General features: G+C 36.5%; 1 protein-coding gene across 2 annotated transcripts in view; it reads left to right on the top strand.

Moving 5' to 3' along the window:
• LOC126259170 (SIN3-HDAC complex-associated factor) overlaps window positions 1–19,374 on the top strand; it is a 32,315-nt gene extending 12,941 nt beyond the window's left edge. Inside the window, exons 1-6 of one of the 2 annotated variants that reach the window (XM_049955737.1) lie at window positions 2,160–2,187; window positions 2,312–2,412; window positions 2,919–3,072; window positions 11,800–11,992; window positions 12,353–12,554; window positions 12,966–19,374. In XM_049955737.1, coding sequence (XP_049811694.1) covers window positions 2,339–2,412; window positions 2,919–3,072; window positions 11,800–11,992; window positions 12,353–12,554; window positions 12,966–13,344 — 1,002 coding nt within the window. In that variant the 5' untranslated portion in view covers window positions 2,160–2,187; window positions 2,312–2,338 and the 3' untranslated portion in view covers window positions 13,345–19,374. Of the gene's footprint in view, window positions 1–2,159; window positions 2,188–2,311; window positions 2,413–2,918; window positions 3,073–11,799; window positions 11,993–12,352; window positions 12,555–12,965 lie in introns of those variants that run through there. The other variant, XM_049955736.1, reaches the window with a different exon arrangement.
• Window positions 19,375–19,886: the final 512 nt, after the last annotated feature.

The following is a 19,886-nucleotide window of genomic DNA, read 5'->3' as shown; positions in this document are numbered from 1 at the left end:
GCGAGTCCGGGCGTGTGGGTGGTGGCAAGGGGAGAGGGTGGCCGCGAGAGTGGGGTGGCTGGGCTGCAGCATCGATTGCGGCCGCCGCACGTGTCGTCTGGGAGGGTGCCCGCCGCTAACAGGTGTGCGCCGGTCGCCTCCTCTACGATCTCCGTCCGGCGTCTCTCGCCGATGCCCGTCATCGCTGTCATAGTTGAATTTTGCCATTGATAGCTAATTTCGTATAACTCGGGAGAAAGTAGTGTTTGCCTGTCCGAAGCGCATTGTTAAATATATACCAAGGCTTTCGCATGATGGCCAGTTTGTCAGAATGCATGAAAAGAAAATTTTTTGAAGCGTTTTTGAGCATACCTAGGAAACCAATAAGTTACTGAAAAGATTGGTAATGGAATAGTCGAAATAAAATTGTCAGGCGTACTATGACCCCGGATAGATGGGAGAAGTTAGTTTGATTCTGTAACGACGCTGCTGCACATAATAATGGGAAAAGTGTGTTTCGTGGTGTCGGTTAGCGAACATTTTTAACGTTTCTGAGACCCAAAATTTTGCTTTTTGTCGTTGAATACTTCCGAACGCGCGCGCGTTGCGTTGTCAAACCTTTTGTTTGTTATTCAGTTCCGTCCGAAAACTAGCCAGTCGTGTCCCTTCATTTGCAAATAAGATGTGGAGTGGCAACTCAGTTTCTACATGAGGAAAATATGTTAGCAACTTAAAACTTGTCCGCATAATTCTTAAGTACGAGAAAATAAGAGGTTTGTGTGATACTTGAGTTCACGCAGAATTTAGCGAAATTCCTTCATGTTTCAGATGTCAAACTGTATCACCTTTGTTTCACTTACATTCTGGAACCTGTGTCTGAATAACAGTTGTTCGCTACAGAGTGCGTTGTAATTCCGAGAAACATATCTATAATTGACAGTTTCATTACGGTGTGTGCATTTCGAAATCCACCAGTCACTCCCGTTTTTGAAAGTTCTCTTTGATTGTCGCTAGATTTCGTTTGGTACTTTGAAGACGAATTTAATGGTATATTTGACTCACACAGAAATGTCTAACAGTATTGCAACTAAGCACAATTTAATAAATCAGTAATTTACAGACTAATTACATTGATTCAAATGCATACATGTTGAAAAGTGATGCAGAGATTGAGAAGTTGCGCAGGATTTATTAGCTTGAACAAGTCTGTGGACAGAATACTTCAGTGAGATTGAGTGTGCATATTATTTTCAGAAAAAAACTTTCTATTGTGTAATTGTAGCATCATTTAGTTTCTGACTGAAGGAATAGAATTGCACCCAATTTTATTTCAGAATAAAGGTTACGGGATGTCCCCTCAGCCATCGGTCAGATGCTATGTTCCCTTCCGCCAATTAGCAGTCCCGCGCAACTTTGTACAAAGAAATCAGTACCTTTTAGCACAGCTAAATAGAGCGTCAGATTGGAGTGGCTGTTGTTAAATATTCTGCTAAATTGATCGGCCAAGAAATGAAGCACCAGTAATTGACGTCGTTATTAAATTTTTATCCCTGTATTCCAGGATGATTTTTTTTCCCCTACAGAGCAGTTCTTTATCAAGGGTACGGTTGGTGATTTTTAGAAACCAGCATAAACATCGACATTAGCCAAATTCATCACCAGCAAAAAAAAGAGCGAAAGTAAACGATTCGTGTATTTCAGAAAGTAATACGTAAGGATGGACGTACTTACGACGCAATTGATCACGTAGCCAGCGGCGACGAAATATTGTTGGCTGAATATACCGAATTATATCTAATATTGACGTGTCAAGCTGGTGGCTGCACTACAGAGGCAACTTTCTAAATTTTGTTTTCCATCCTGTCAATAGTAGTGTACAGATTTACAGCATTGGAACCTGATCAAGAAAAGTGAGCGTACGCATCGCAACGGATTCCCGCCTTAGGCTGTGTGTGCTGCAAGCGCACGGCTGCGTACGTGCTCGCGGCCAACGACGGCCGATGCCATGTTGCCATGTTAGTGGGCCCAAGGCCGGTCGACTGGTCGCCGGGGGTCAATGCGCGAGCAAACCGGCAACGCTGCCACCGCCGCTGTCGCCGCCTGTATCAACAAAAGATTGCTCAAAACAACCACGGCGTCCTGCGGACATGACGATCTAGTGAATCTGTCCCAATGACCCGATAGTTTAGAGTACCTGCTTGGAACTGTGTTAGTTGATTTGTTATGTGCATGTAGAACTTCGCCGGCTGCCGGGAACCACCAGCGATGGAGCAGCTTCGCCGATGAGCGCACAAGCTACAGACGCTAAGCAGCTTACTCTTGTGTGTTTTAGGTAACTGAGGGGAAAGAAGTATCGACAATGTTTAGCTTTCATAAACCGAAGGTATACAGGTCTTCCACGGGCTGTTGCATTTGCAGAGCAAAATCTAGCAGGTAAGTTGAACCCCTAGATATCATTTGATAAACTTGACACTAGAACTGTTGCCACCATAAACATAAGCAGATGTTAGTTACTTAGTACAGTTGCATATAAAGCTATAGCTTACGTCGTCGTGAAGTGTTTCAATATTATATGTTTTTACTCCGTAGCTCAAACATTTTCTTTTTGACGATACCATCCAGGCAGTCAATTCAAGTCTTAACAATAAATGAAGCCAAAATACGTAAATTTGTATAGGTGCCTAGAATTTACGCCGTAACATTTTCTGAAATTATAGGACAGTTTGTATGAAAAGCTCTTTACAAGTCACTTAATCAGGTTCCTTTTAGTGCATAGTTATCTTGCTGGGAGAGACCCCCACCCATTTTTGTGTGTGTGTGTGTGTGTGTGTGTGTGTGTAAAACGTGACAAGTGGTGCTTACAAAGGAATGCGTGTAGCGTTTAAAGTGTTGTTGAAAATTTATACCTAAATGATAATTGTTAATTCCTATTGTTTCAGTTCACGGTTTACAGACAGCAAAAAATATGAAGATGATTTTATGGACTGCTTCCAACTCCATGAGCGTCGCTCAGGAGAGATATGCAATGCATGTGTGTTATTGGTTAAGAGATGGAAGAAATTACCACCTGGCAGTGAAAGGAACTGGAGACATGTAAGCTTATTGAAAATGACATGATTTGTCTGTTATTGTTTGCCGGTACCTAACTTTGTTTTTAAATGAGCTAAGTTTATTTGTATGCTATAATTATTATTCAAGTAAATCTAATTTGCTGCCATACTAAGAGAAGTGACATAACAGGAGCAACTCTGCAAGTTGGTTTCTCTCACCAGTGAGTGTTTTAAACGAAACAAGTGGTTGTGACTTTTTACTGAACGAAGTGGCACAGTGGTTAGCACACCTGACTCACCTTCAGGAGGCTGATGGTGCAAATATCTGTCCACCCATTGAGATGTAGGTTTATTGCAATTTCTCTAAATTGCTCCAGGCAAATGTGGCTGTAGTTCCTTTGAAAAGGGCATGGCCAATTTCATTCTCATCCTTGTGTAATCAGAGCTTGTGTGTATTCTGTGATGACCGTACTGTCGACAGGACAGTATTTGGGATGTAATCAGTTAACATACTCAACTCTGTTGCATGAAAGTGGCATGTGCATTTGGATTGGAACAGAAATATTATTGCACCTAAGTACTACCAGTTCTCATTGCCCATTTTCTTCTCTTGTCTTGTAGCTGCAAGTAGTTATCCAAACTTGTCTTAAGTTATCCCTTCCTTATGTGTTGTTTATAGAGTAAATTAATTTTATTCTCTGGAACTGGGGTTGTGCTAATCGGCCATTTTATGTTATGTGCACAAAGAATTTTTGAAGCGTCACCTCTTTTCAGCTCATGACCAGCATAGTGACACTTGTTTTCAGATACTGGTGTGAAGTGCTAAGACCATACCCCTGTGCCACCAACACATCCTGGACTTTATTTTCAGTTCTTGAATTCATAGCAGTTTTCCTGTAGGGACATTGTGATGGGCAGTGGTGGAGTCTATTGTTTTAGCTGCTAATTTTGATTAATTGTGGACATTAAATTTCTGTGCTTGCACACATATAGTTATTCAGAATTTACTATACTCACCTGTGTTCAGGTTTTCAAGATGCGTTACTGAGTGCTTAATTTTTTTGTGCCATTTAAATTCAGAAATTCTAGTCACATCATGGAGTGTATGTAAAAATGATAGTCATGGATTTGGCGTAATGTCACAGCGAATAAAGACAACGCTTCTCATGACAGTCACTGAACATTGTTGTAATAATTCAGAAAGATAAAGTTGATATTTATATATGCAGCTGTAAAGTCTTTGTAACAGTCAAGAATCATTCTTTTAGAGCATCACAGTATATAAAGGTTTATCTAAATCGTATTCTTCTACTCTCCGAAGGAAGTTACGTTATGCAAAATCTCAATGCAGGAACTACGTCTATGGCCGTGCTCTTATACGAATCATTACATAAGCTTCAAAGCTGATGCTAAAGCTGCCAACAGATTGGTTTATATATGTGTTTAGTATATAAGTAGGTGAACTGGTTAAAAGCTTGACAAACTCGTTATGTTGTTCTAAAAACCACTTCCAGGCTATATTAACCATTCCTGTCAGTAGTTTGTTTCCACAATTGGTGTTGTACAGATCAGAGGTTGGAATGTCCGATCCCTTAATCAGGCAGACAGGTTAGAAAAATTAGAAAAGGAAATGGATAGGTTAAAGTTAGATGATATAGTGGGAATTAGTGAAGATCGGTGGCAGGACCAGGACTTCTGGTCCGGTGAATACAGGATTGGAAGTACAAAATGCATATGGACTACAGAAAGAGCAACCCGCCAGATAGAATTTTACACAGAGCGTAAGTTAATCATCGCTAACACGTGGTTAAAGAATCATGAAAGAAGGTTGTATATGTGGAAGAGACCTGGAGACATGGGAAGGTTTCATATGACCACAATTTATTGGTTATCATCTGCAGATTAAAACTGAATAAGCTGCAAAAAGGCAGGATTTTTAAGGAGATGGGACCTGGATAAACTGAAAGATCCAGAGATTGGAGAGTCTTTCAGAGAGAGCATTAAGGAACAATTGATAAGAACAGGGGAAAGAAATACAGTAGAAGAAGAATGGGTAGCTTTGAGAGATGAAATAGTGAAGGCAGAGGAGGACCCAGTAGGTAAAAAGACAAGGGCTAGTAGAAATCCTTGGATAACACAAGAGGTATTGAATTTGATCAATGAAAGGAAAATATAAAAGTATAGTAAATGAAACAGGTGAAAGGCAATACAAACATCTAAAAAAGAAGATTGACAGATAGTGCAAAATGGCTAAGCAGGAATGGCAAGAGGACAAATTGAAGGATATAGAAGCATATATCACTAGAGGTAAGATTGATACTGCATACAGAAAAGTTAGAGACTTTTGGAGAGAAGAGAACCTTCTGTGTGAATATAAAGAACACAGATGGAAGACCAGTCCCAAGCAAAGAAAAGCAGAAAGGTGGAAGGAGTATTTAGAGGACCTATACAAGGGCGATGTGCTTGAGGGTAAAATTATGGAAAGTTAAGAGGATTTAGATGAAGATGAGAAGGGAGATATGAAACTGGAGAATTTGAGAAAGCACCGAAAGACTTAGTAGAAACAAGGCCCCAGGGGTAGATGACATTCTGTAAGAGTTACTGATAGCCTTGGGAGAGCCAGCCATGAGAAAATTCTTCCATCTGGTGAGCAAGGTGTAAGGCAGTAAACCGTCAGACTTCATGAAGAATATAATAATTTCAATTCCAAGAAAGCAGGTGCTGACAGGTGTGAAAATTACTGAACTATCAGTTTTATAAGTCATGGTTGCAAAATACTAACACAGATTTTTTATAAAAGAATGGAAAAATTGGTAGAAACCGATGTCGGCGAAATCAGTTTGCATTCTGGAGAAATGTAGGAACACATGAAGCAATACATGACCCTACAATTTCTCATAGAAGATAGGTTAAGGTAAGGCAAATCTACATTTAAAGTGTTTGTAGACTTACAGAAAGCTTCTGACAGCATTGACTGGTATGCTCTTTGAAATTCTGAAGGTGGCAGGGGTAAAACACAGGGAGCGAAGGCTATTTACAATTTGTACAGATACCAGATGGCAGTAATAAGAGCCGAAGGGCACGAAAGGGAGCAGCGGTTGAGAAGGGAGTGAGACAAGGTTGTAGACTATCCCCAGTGTTATTCAATCTGATGTTGAGCAACCAGTAAAGGAAACAAAAGAAAAATTTGGAGTAGAAATTGGAAGTCCTGGGTGAAGAAATAAAAACTTTGAGATCTGCCGATGACATTACAGTCATGTGAGAGACAGCAAAATACTTAGAAGAGCAGTTGAATGGAATGGACAGTGTCTTGAAAAGAGGATATAAGATGGAACAGCAACAAAAACATAATGAGGGTAATGGAATGTAGTTTAGTTAAATCAGGTGATGCTGGGGGGGGGATCAGATTAGGAAATGAGACACTTAAGTAGTAAATATTGCTATTTGGGGATCAAAATAACTGATGACGGTCGAAATAGAGAGGATATAAAATGTAGGCAGGCTGTGGCAAGAAAATCATTTCTGAAGAAGAGAAATTTGTTAACAGGGAGTTTAGATTTGTCAGAAAGCCCTTTCTGAAAGTATTTGTGTGGAAGTGAAACAGACGATAAACAGTGTAGACAAGAAGTGAATAGAAGCTTTTGAAATGTGGTGTTACAGAAGAATGCTGAATATTAGAATGGGAAGAAGAAAAATTTGTGGCACAACCTGGCTAGATGAAGGGATCAGTTGGTAGATCACATTCTGAGGCATCAAGGGGTCAGCAATTGAGTACTGGAGGGAGGAAGGGGGGGGGGGGATTGTTGATGGTGACCAAGAGATGAATACAGAAGCAGTTTCAGAAGGATGTAGGTTGCAACAGTTACTTGGAGATGAAGAGGCTTGCACAGGATAGAGCAGCATGAAGAGCTGCATCAAACCATTCTTTGGGCTGAAGACCACAGCAACAACTGTTTTAAATGTTTTGTTTATCAACTTGCACCTGTTCATCTTTGCAAGAGGACTGTTAGTAGTTACTGAGTTGAAGCTTTCCAACAAAGAGCTCTACTTTGTCAGCACAGAAAACTGTACACTTATCTAACAAAATAGTGTTACCTACCCTCATCTGATGGCACATCAGTGCAGTTATACATAAGATACTGCTTGATGGGTTAATTTACGAAAAATATTTTAGTTAGGTTAAATCAAAGGATTTGTAGTGAGCTCGTCAAGATTGTGGGAAAGCAGTCAAGGATCTGTTTTGTAAGAAATATGTGGGATGGACCAGGAGAAATGATCAGTACTCAGGAACATGTCAAGAACAATCATTTGAAGCAAAACAGCGTATTAAAAGTAGGCTCTAAAATGTGTATCGTAAGGGGTAAGAGCACTTCATCTCCAATGCTGTATAACATATCTTTTCTACTGCAGTCTCTTTGTTTTCCATAGTTTGAGAGGTAGTAATATGGACAATACAAGAAAAAAAGTCCAGTAAACATGGGCTCTTAAAGTGCATAGCTTAGAAATCTGAGTGCCTGTTCATCTTCTACGCATTTGAGAGCCCATGTTCACAATTTTTTTCTTGTTTTGATCCATATTGCCACCTCCGTAAACATGGAAGGCAAAGAGCTTGTAGTAGAAGAGATTTGTTTCACAGTATCTAGGCCAAAGTAATTCTCATAGCTCTAAAGGTACTCATTTTAGAGCTTGTGTTTAATAGACTTTTTTGCTTTGAAAGATCATTTCTGTAATATCCCTGGATATTGGCCATTCTTCAGGGGACACCCTGTAGTTTCAAACCACCTTGGGTGATATCTAATTGAAAACACTCGTCTTTAGCACTCACTTTAAATGGTAATTTGGGGATGCAATAGTTTAGATTCTTTCTGCCCCAGACTTAAAATTTTACTTACTGACTTGTTCAAGTGTGTGTGTGTGTGTGTGTGTGTGGTGGACACCACATTAAAGATGAATAGTATAATGATGTTAGTGATCTAATTATTTATCCTGGGTTTTAATTGGTGAGTATGCTAAAAGTTGTTGTTATTTGTCTGCCCTGACAGGTATCCAACTGACAATTTCTCAGCCCTTGATTGGGTCTGCAAAATGTTGTCAGTTTCAATTAATAGGAACCCCAACTGCACAAATACGTGTCTTGTGACTGGTTTCAGGCCATCCTCAAGTGACCAGAAACTAGTTTGCCTAAAAACAAGGCCATATAACATTAAAACAAGATGATAGCAGCTACATAATATTGTTTAAAAAATTTGGTGTTCGTGTAAAATGCATATAGTGGTCAGCAGTGCTTAATTTGTATAAAAAAGAAGAAAAAAGGTGACCACCTTGGGGAGGGGGGGGGGGGAATTAAGAGGTACCAGTGTGTGGTACTGTCACTGGAGGTCAGCATATAAGAGGTAAATACCATTAGTTCCCTGGTTTCCAGCTCTGAGTTTGTCAGACTTGTCAATGTTTCTAAGAGTGTCAGAATCCTAGTCTTCTAAAAGTGGGTATGGTTTGTTGAAATGTCTTGCTGTTTTGATGAACTCACCCAACTAAAACCCAAGAACTTTGTATTAGTTGAAGTAACAGTGAAAGCAACAAGATCATAGAAATCATTTTTTAAATTTGCCAGTGTCAAGGCCAAGGTGAAGTACAATGAATTGTTGGTTTATAGGGAGGGTGAGTAAATGAGAGCCAGAGGGGGCAGGGAAAACAGTCTAAATACCATCTGAGTGGAAATAAAATCCTGTAGACTGGAAACCACATGAAATTAATGTGAATCACGTGCAATGTCCAGCAGAGAAGATAAAGTTCATCAACAAAAATTTAAAAGAAACAGTAAGGCAGTGCGAATGTATTTCGATGAGTATAACTGTCTCAGAACAAATAATTTTGACAACAAGGGAGCAAATATAACTCATGTTGTTTATGTTTGTTTCCCTGACCTTATTTGACTCATTTATCACCTTATGATATGTGGGTGAGTAAACAAATAATAATTTCAGAGTAGTTACTCCTTTAATTTGTACATATACTGTGCAAAACTTCTATGACCTTGTCTTGAGTCTTGTCTTTATGCAGGCTAATTAGTAATCATTTGAGAATGGGCTAGGAGTCAAAACTGGAAGCAAGTTACATAAAACTGTAACTGCTTTTATTGAACCTGATAAAAGCTGCACATACCCTGTGTCCAAGATATGAGACTGCTTAAAAAATAATAAAAAGTTGTCACTTTGTTAGTGATTGCACTGTGAATCATAACCTGACCATCTACAGGATGTTTGAAGGTTCTGAGGTCCATGGCTGAGTTGTTCTCAGATTTCTGTGTTTTTTTCCATTTACTTGTTATTCATATTTTGTTGGACAAAAATTACTTTGTAGACTGCTCTCTCATTTGTAGTATTATCAAATGCTTTTCAGTCATGCAGTGCTCTGTGACTAACAACAAAGGAAACATGATTACTGACTCTGTCTCCATACAGAGAGTGAAAAAGATATACAGTTCGTAACTTGAGTAGTTCGAGAAATAAACTTAAGGTAAAAATGCACTCATGATTTCTGCAGCCTTTAATTTGCATGCTGCTGTTCTTAATGGTTCTCGTTATGGTGGGAAGTGAATGTGGTAAATATTTATCAAAAGTGGTCAGATAGTCACTTTGATTGTTCATAATATCCTATGCTTCGTAAATGAAGTTAGCTGGTAATTTGTTTCACTCTCAGTAGTTTAATCTGTGCTATTAGGTCCCATACTAACCACAACCTCAGAAATTGTGATACCTTTCAGAATAACAGCCAGGTATTTGTGAGAAATATACAAGTACAATTAAAAATGACCATTAGGTCACAAACTTGAAAACTGGCACATTTAGGAGAAAATGATTAAATTGAATTCTCTCGTTGGCTGCTGTACACTAATATCTGATTGGTTACAACCAATGACAATGAAATGCAAACAGCAGTAGGACACATTAGTCGTGGACACTGTAAGTGCACTTTAGACCGTACTTGTTCTCCTAGTGCCACATTGCTTCTGCCATTCTTTTGTATGGAACCCACCGCTCTTAGTCTTTCCAAAAGAAGTGGTGCAATGGTTGAGGCACTGAACCTGAATGACTATTCACATTAATTTTCCCTTTTCCATAAATTATGTCAGAATGGTTCCTTTTAAAATTACATGACTGGCATCTTCTGCCTGTCGTAGCTTGTGTGCCATCTCTGACATCATCATTGATCCTTTCTTCCTGTTAATGTTATCCTGCATAAGTTTCAGAATGCGGATATCAACCTACATTTGCAAAAGAGTTATTTGATGGTCATATATACACTGGGCACTGTCAAAGTTTGTTACTCCTTAATTACCATTGTTTTCTACAGGAAGAAGTTTAGAAAGTAATTATGATTTCAGATGTTATCTTCATTAAGATTGCACATCATCTTGGATATTCTAGCTGTGTAACATGTGCAAATCCATCACATCCTATATCAGACGCAGTTTTAACTTGCATTGCTGTTTAGTTGGTACATTAAAATATATACAGTAAAACCCCGTATTTACGAACCCATTTTTAAGGAATACTTTCGTTGGTCCCGGCGATAACACCGTAAAAACACTGTTACTGAAATTCTGTTTTAATGAATCACGCTTCTTTTAAATCCCGCTTTTAAGGAATAAGTGTGTTACAATTCACAAATTAAAATATGGTCTGCAGCTGCACTTCTTGTTTTCGGACATTAAATCATAACGTTAGGCTTTCATCATTTGCATTCTTAAAATCGATGTCCGCTTTAGCGTTCGAATATTGGTCTCGTATGGATAGTTGTGAAGTTATTAAGATTGGTGAATGTTATCATTTGAAAACACAATTCTTCCACACACCCACTATGGACATGAGTGAGCTGTTTGCTGCTGATATTGGTGAAAAAACTGAAATTGGTGGTGAGTGGGGGTTGACGAGGATGGTGATGATGAAGATGTGGACTCACCAACACCAAGTTTTCTGCAGCTGTGGAAGGACTCGAGACTGTTAGAAGGTATTTCTCATCCTTCGTTGTGGATGAGTCAGTTTTTAACAGTATTAACCAGCTGGAACAACAACTTCCAGGAGTACGCTGTGCTGGAAGGAAGCAGCAGACTACTCTTCTAGATTTTTTTCAGAAATAAAGAAAGTATAGCAGTTTTATTCATTAATGTGACATCTAATTCATTGAGTGCCAATAGCTAAATAAAATTTTCTCCTTTTTAAATCAAGATACCAGTTTGAGTTTTGATGTGACCAAACATCCAGAATATCTTGAAATTAAAAAAAATAAATGTATTGAGTAGTTTTAAATTTGCCAAGAAACATTTTCGTGTTCTGTATTTTTGTATGCAGCACAAGGTGAGTTTGTAATTATGGAGTATTTATATGGCCTAAATAGCCTAGGTTCTGATTCTGGAACACTTATCTAGTGCATTTTGACCTAAATCTAAGGAAAACTCTCTTTTAAGGAACAAATTTTTTGGTCACCTGAGATTCGTTAAAAAGGATTTAACTGTAAATCTTCTCCCATTTGAAGAGAAGTGTATGTAAGCACGTGATTGAGATTTGATCCCAGTGAAACAAATCAACATCTTACTAATCATCTTTTTGTGTTTCTCGTTGTTCAAATATTGCGTGCTTGATTACAGTTTCTCTAGGCAAGTGGGAAGTTGTATTTGAGTTATAAAACCATCAAGCAAATACTTCCTTGAAAATACACCAGTGTCTCTTTGCAATTTTATAATTGCCACCACTTTCTTTTTTTATGACAGGTTGTAGATGCCAGAGCTGGACCCGGTACAAAATCGCTTACAAAATTCAAATCAAAAAATAAAAAGAAACTGAAACAAAAAGGAGATACATCTCAAAAATTGGAAAAACTCATTAAGAAGAAGCATATCTACTTAAAGAATGATCGTTCGGCTCGTGAACAAAGTCCAGGAAGTTTGAGTGATGATGCCACAGGTATTTCAAACTTTATTTCATTCAAACAGAGTACTCCAAATATTGTCACATGTTATTTCTTGGTGTTGAATATTATCTTCATGTAACTGCAGATTTATAGTGCAAGTTGGATGGGATAGTAATTGAAGTTTGCTAATAAAAGAAAAATAATTTTTCTGTGGTATGTCTCTCACTCAAGTTTAATTAACTTTTCAACAGTGTCCATTATTATCTCGTGCCCCTCCTTTTGTGCAATAAATCTTTCCGTTTGAAATAACACAAATGCTTCAGTGATGTTGCATGAATTTTTCTGACAGTGCCTTACTATTCTAATAAAACAAAAGTGAAGGGATATATATCGTCCAATCTTGTTCATCACAGGTGACGATTTCATAACAGATCTCAGCACACTCAGTAGAGCTCAAAGTCTGGCACCAAGCCCAACTCCAAGTGAAGAGATTGTGACAACAACTAAGCATCGCAACAAGGCTCATTCTCCCCACCGACGTGAGAAGGCTGCCAAACGTCGATCGGCACTTTCACCAACTATCAGCAGTTTCCTTGACATGACATTTTGGAAAAGGTCAGTATAAAGACTTCCCTTGTTTCTAGTTCATAAAATAGGAACCACAATAGACTACGTACTGCATTATGCTGAGGACTAAATCTGAAAGTTGTAGCTGTGCTAGGAATCTTCGTTCTTACAAATTAGCCACATTAGTGTAATATAAGCCGGCCGAAGTGGCCGTGCGGTTAAAGGCGCTGCAGTCTGGAACCGCAGGACCGCTACGGTCGCAGGTTCGAATCCTGCCTCGGGCATGGATGTTTGTGATGTCCTTAGGTTAGTTGGGTTTAACTAGTTCTAAGTTCTAGGGGACTAATGACCTCAGCAGTTGAGTCCCATAGTGCTCAGAGCCATTTGAAGTGTAATATAAAATGTCACAAATTACTTCAAAGCAGTTTAGATTTTAACTTACCGTACTTGATATTTCAGGGAGAAAGTATGCTGTGGCACAATTTTCAAAGGGCCTTATGGTGAAGTCATTGTTGATCCTCGATTTCTGAAGCCGTGCCATGGCTGCAAACCAAAGCAGCGTGCAGAAGTACAATCAGTAGCAGGAAAAGAACCTGGGTCTTCTGGTGCCCCAGAATGCAGTAAGAACACTGGTGGTCCCAATAAGCTCACCAAATCCTACAGTGATTCTTCATCAGATTCAGGGTATGATGAGTCATCAAACCAGGGACCTGAAGCAGTGCGGTCCCGTAGAACTGCTTCCCGTGAAGATGCTGGAGTTCCAAGCAATCCTCTGGCGGAGTTTGCCATTCACGCTGCAAGCCGCTGTCAACAGAATGTGGCGAGCTCAGCTAATTAACGAAAATTTTGTTTATAGTTTAAACTTAATTTATTGAAATATTGATGTTGTATGTACTTGTCTAAGGGTGAAACTGTCGTTCCACATGCCATTTTGCATTGGGTCCAAAATGAAAACCACAATCTCAAACTTCCACATGAGAAAGTTAGGTATAATTTCTGTGACTTGAATACAAACGGCCACATTATTTTAAGCTACTAAGAGCAATAACAGCCTTGACCGATTACCTGTCCATAAATTCACAGCATATCATTAATTACCCTCTATGTAAGAGGAAATAAAATGTGTCTTCATAAGAATACTGCCATCATCTACTATCTGTACTTTGGTAAAATTTTACAGGAAGAAAATTGACTTTTTTATAACCAGTTCATAAATGGAAAAAATTAAAATGTTGATACCATGACAATGTTATATGACAAATATTTGATCTTTAGCTTTGCATCATTGTCCTCAAAGAGGAAAGTGAAACTTTCGGTGTAAATTTGCTGTTTCAGTATATCGGTGAGGAAAAGTTTGTTTGCAGTGTAATTTTTATGAGTGAAATGGCATTTGACATGAAGCAGAATTTTATATGAGAAAATTGTATTTAAACTTGACATTTTATGCATTTAAATTTTATAGGTGTGCAGTGTCCCTTTTAATGTAGCTTCTGTTGTTTAAAACTGGTTTTAGTTAACTACACTATGGCAGCAGAAAGTTTCCTTTCTATAATAGTGTTCAATACTCAACAATTTTTTTACTGACAATCCAACATCTAGTCTGAAGAGCACTTATCTTTTTTTATATAAATGTCATTTTATTGTTGTGTAATAAAATATAATTCCTATATGTTCAGATTTGAGACTGAAGTGTTTCAATGTTTGGTGTCTGGGAATGAAATTTTTGAATCTCTTAATCACTGATTCTTTGATTTTTTTCTGAAACTGAATGTTTTTCTCTGTTATCTGTTGTGTGCGTGTATGTGTGTGTACACGAGTGCGCGTGACTGTATGTAATTGGCTCTTTGTTTTCGCTCTTTGATTATTCAGTTATTTATATTTGACATTTTTTAATAATTTAGAGACTGATGACAAATGAAGGTTAATGAACTAGTAATCAAACTGTTGGTTACTGCTGAACTACTGCCATAGGTTATAAATGTGAGAGTCTTGAGAACTCTTCCAATATTTTTTCATGTTGTGATCTCATCTTATTAAATATGGATAGTATTCAGAATCTTAATTTACTTGTCCCACATTTTGAGGTGCAAAGAATTGTGGTGTTTGCACAACATTGATACCAGAATGTGCAAATAATTATAAAAGTGATTTATTAAGTATTATTAAAATGTTTGGAACAGGTTGCCTGTGTTCCAGCCAGCAGAGTATTAGTAGCTATTGACTATTAAATACTTTAGACTTTATTTTTGTTTTTTCTCCACATTTTATGTTCAATAAATTGTATTCAGCATATAATTATGCTCATTGTTGAATGCAGTGCTATTATTCTTTAAAAAGTTATGTATGCATATATTCTCTGATCTTTATATTTCAGTAATGACTTAATGTGTGAAAGTGCAATTCAAAATCTATGGTGCCACATGCTGTTGATTTGTGTGTATTTCTACCAAGAAATCTGTGCATTACCTTCACCTGTTTAAGGAATTAATCAGGAATATCTTACTGTTACAAACAGAAATACTCATAAATCACCAGTTACCTTGCAGGCTGATGTAGATTGTTCTATGAATATTTAGTAAAAAGCAGTCTTATGTTAAATGAGGTTAATATTTTTTGTGTATTAGTAGTATGGATTGTAATGTGTAAATATGTGTTGAAAGAGTAATGTGTGCATTTGTTTGTAACCTATATTGTGAAACATTGTTCAAGATTTTCAAATTATATGAGGTGAGTTTAAAGTTTACACCTCAGCTCATTTTAATGAGTAAATGTAAGAAGAAAAATAAAATTCTGAATGTTGTGATGGCTATTAGTGACTTTTTGACAAACCATAGGTTGATTTATGCACACTGATCTCAGGGTTGCATGTAAAATGTGTTAAACAGTTTGTTTTTTACAGTTTGCAAAAAGCAAGTTTTTGACTATGCCAATTTTTGCATGTATATTGGAGATAGAAGTTGTAATAAAATTAGGAAACCAATTTTTGTGTACAAACTGAACTTTAATGTGTAGTGTAAATTGAATCCCTTGCCAAATACTGGATGACTTTATATCATGTAGATTGCTAACACTATTCATTATATTAAATCTTGAATTGGATTTATCAATAGTTTAAACAAATTTGTGTGTTGATATAAATATACTGTTCTGTATATTACAAATGAAAAAGCATTTAAAATAGAGCTAAATTTAAACAAAGTGAGTTATTGATTTCATGTAGTTATATTTGTGATCAGTTCCCATTGTTTCATTAATCACCTACCAGAAAAATCTTGTTTTGCTACTAATGCTTATATTTTTTATCATACACATCTCCTGCATTCACACTGTGAGTGTGTGGTCCATAACAAAAATTCTGATTTAGAATACATCAGTGTCATAACCACTGAAGAAGCTATGCATTATGACCTTTGAAAGTGCTGAGTATCTCGTATCTTAAACAGGAATTAATGATCATTTTGGTAAGTTACTATAATATACAACAAATGTATTTTGCTCCATTTTTGGCAGCCAGACAAATGATTTAGTAACCCAGATTCATAATTTTTGTGCTGAATTAAATTAAAATTGTCATGTTCTTGCCATATATACATAAAAATACTGCAGATGATAGGTCATTAATTACTGCAAGGATGCAATTACCTACTTCATGATTGGATATGGAGATTGTGCAATTAAAAAATTGCCAGCAACTGCCTTTAAATTGTGTTTTTATTCAATTTTGTTTTTGATATTTTTCTGTAGATATATCTGTTGTTTCATGAAACACACAATTTGCTTTTAAGAAGTTCCACATGTGTGTGCTAATATATACTGTGGATATATTTTGAGTGGATACTGAGTAGTCATTTTGATTTTGCAATGAAAATATTATTTTGTAAAGCCTTAAATTTTTTATCATGATAAATATTCTCATGTAAATAGTTATATTTCACAGTGCTAATTGAAGCATCTGTGAAAGTGAACAATCATTATTTTCAAATTGGCAGTTTTAAGACTTTTGTTTTCAGTTCTTACTTACATCTTTCGCATATCTAATTAGTGTTTTGGTTAATAGTAGCACAAAATAAAATGATTGTTTTACACATCTAGTACATATTTGCAGTTTCAACTTAACAGAAAACTGTTCTAAGTTTGCAGTAAAATTTTTTCTCAGTGTTTAAATGTATAATCAGTGCAAGAGTAGATATTTACAAAGCTGCACAGCTAGTCAAAAATTTACCTTCTGTCATCAATCTACTCCTGCAGTACAAGTTAGCATTTCTTTTCCACAGTTTCTATTTCCAGGGTCAACTAAATGATTAAAATTTTTGTTCAACTACACATTGTTATTATATAACAAAATCAATTCATAAGACATAAAATGAACATTACAATTTTATAGGAATGTGATGAATGCTGGAGTTGCTAGTTCTCTTGACATTCATATGTAACCTCTCTTCAGTTATTTCTTATCTGATCTAACTAGTAAATGGTTGTTCATAGAATTAGGGGCTACACACATTTGTACCTGACCATCAAGAAATCTGCATGTATAATACTTTATCCAGAATCTATGCACCCAGTCTTGGTAATTGGAAGTGGGCAAACTTTGTTCTTGAAAGCACTTCTCTTGTTCACCATATAAAAATTGTTTTCTTCAATTAATTGAAACTTGATTGAGGTATTACCGATTACAACTAGTGGAATCAGTCCAAAGAACCAGAAATACGGAAAGTACAGCTTAACACTGCCTTTAAGATTTGACTGTGTGTTGGATGCTTTCCATTTTCCGAGAAATTGCTGTGACTGGCTTTTGTACTTCCAGGTTCTATATAACCTTGCCTTCATAAACATCTAATCAAATCATCACTTGTATTTTATGACAATAGCAGCAACAGAACTGCTCGAACTTTAAAACTAATTTTGAAACCTTGAGTAAATTGATATTTATGAGATTTTTTCCTTCAAGGTTGTTTCAGCCATTGTTAATTAATGCTTAGCACAAATTTCTAATGTTTAGCAGGGTAAAAACAATCTTGAAAATACCTTTCTGTGAAAATACAAAAATGCAGTGCATGTTCAGAGTTTAATGCTTTTGTTTAAGGTATCACATTACTAAATTCACTTTTAGGAAAACAACTTTGTAATGTGAAAATGCATGTATTTTAATTTTGGTGATTTTTGACCACTTTAAAAATTCAGCCAATTAATGATTTTAGACTGCAGGTTAATGCTGCACTTTAATTTCTTTGTGTTGCTTGTACAAGGACATCAGTACATGGGTACTTTTTCTTATTTTTATTTCACTTGGCTCACATACTCATACACAAAATTGGTGCTGTGAATAACTTTTTAATTATTAATATATTCGATAAACAAGAAACAGCTGTATTCCGTGAGAGGCCCAACATTTATTTCTGGAGTAGGGTGCAGTGGGCTGTTACTCTGGGTAAACCTTCTAAGAATTTTTGTCATTATGGTCTTGTAGATAGTATCTCTATTTCTTCTGTACATGTTGTACTTCAGTATTAGAAATTCATCAGTACTGTAAAGTCTCCTTAGTTCAGTGTGTCCCTCCAACAATACGCAGATAAAAATACTAATTTAATGTGACTGATAAATATTCATTTGTATGGCTGTCATGTAAGCAACTGTGTTCCATTGGTAAATTAAATGCTGACATGTTCTTGCTCACTGTTTTGTACCTCACATTTTATAAGTAAATAATGGGAATATAGTATGTATATAGTAATTTAAGAAAAATATCCGATCAATTGCAGATCAGAAAGAGTGAAATTCTAATGTGTTCCAATGGAATATTCATAACAACCTAAGCAAACTTAATTTTAAATAAAAAATAGTATTCTTCAGTGGGTATTGATACTGGAAAACTGAGTTAAATTGTGATTGTTTGCTTTACATATAACTTATAACTTAATTTGTGAGTGAGGGAATTACTTGATATTCTTCCATAATTTCTGTAATCCACATCTCCTAAAACTTTTAGTGAGTGTTATGTTGCTCCCTGAACCTCCCTCACTCTTTGGCCAACAATACGTGCTCTGCTGATTCTTTGTTCTTGGTCATTGTCTGAAGACAGGTTCCCTTCCCCCCCCTCTCTCTCCCACCCCTCTCTCCCTCCCCCCCCTCTCTCTCTCTCCCCTCCCCCCTCTCTGTCTCACTCTGACTGAAATACTGTGCTGTCATTCATATTTTTTTAACTTAAGTAAAAATTAAAAGGCTGTTCACTTACAGTGTGATCTAAAGTGTTTACAGTTATGAACTCTTAATTATTCACACATGTCATGAACAAGCTGTTAACATTCATTTATGAAGATGTTTTCTCTACTCACATGCCACGATTTAGTCAAATGTAGTGCTCATTCTCTTCCTACATGATACAGGCACAACCATAGGTATTCACATTTGGTACAAATTGGAAAGTCTGCTGATGAAATATTTTTCATCGTTCTTATTTTTAACAGCATCATCCATACAGCTGGTTTATAACAGCAGGATTTTGGAGCCAGCAGTTACATAATCAAAACAAAATCAGTATTATGTGTGTGTCTGAGAAACTGCCTTTTGTAGTTGCTGTACTTTGGTCTTAGATTTCATATCTTGAAAGTGTCTGTGTAGAGTAATGTAGTAACTCAGTATTTTTTTTTTTCTGTGCTCATAATGCTAAAGATTTTTGTGATAATTTAATGATTTTCAAGACCAATATTGGAATGAAATACATGTAAAACTGAAAGACTAAATGGGTAACAGTGTTTTGAAATTTTGTACATCTTCTAGTATATTTGCCCATGATTTTATGTGAAAGTGTGTACACTGGTGATTCTGTGAATGTTTTATTGTCCAAACACTGTGTAACTGATGCAATATATTTATAGTACTTTAAACAATGTGTCATAGGATGTTTTTATTATCCTTCAATCCTGTTAAAAATTCAAGTACAACTTTCAATTCCCATTTTACCTTTATTATATCTAAGTAACTGAGCCTTGGATGCTGCAAATACCTATGTGATGGCAAGATATGTAGTTATATAAAATATTATGTATTACCTGTTTTCTAAAATGTCACTGACAAAAGAAGACTCAATGTAAATCTGCAGTACCATAAACAGAAAACTTCACAATATGCTGAAGGGAAAACTGGTAGGTTGGGAAATCTTTGTCTTCGAGCATCTAATCGCCTAGGCTTTTCCCCTTGCATGAGTGATATTACAAACCTGGACCACATTCTGAATTGTTATTCTTTGTCCGACTGAGTTGTTTAATCATTCTTTACTATTTTGTGGCTAAGGAAGGAGATGAAAAGTACTTTTTCCTCCATTAAATGTATGCTGTCATTGACAAAATGTATTTGTAAGACTGCTATTTTATCTATGAA

Source organism: Schistocerca nitens, chromosome 5 (genome assembly GCF_023898315.1).
Source record: "Schistocerca nitens isolate TAMUIC-IGC-003100 chromosome 5, iqSchNite1.1, whole genome shotgun sequence".
Classification (NCBI taxonomy): domain Eukaryota; kingdom Metazoa; phylum Arthropoda; class Insecta; order Orthoptera; family Acrididae; genus Schistocerca; species Schistocerca nitens.
Note: the sequence above shows the minus strand (reverse complement) of the source record. Positions and strands in the feature narration are given on the sequence as shown.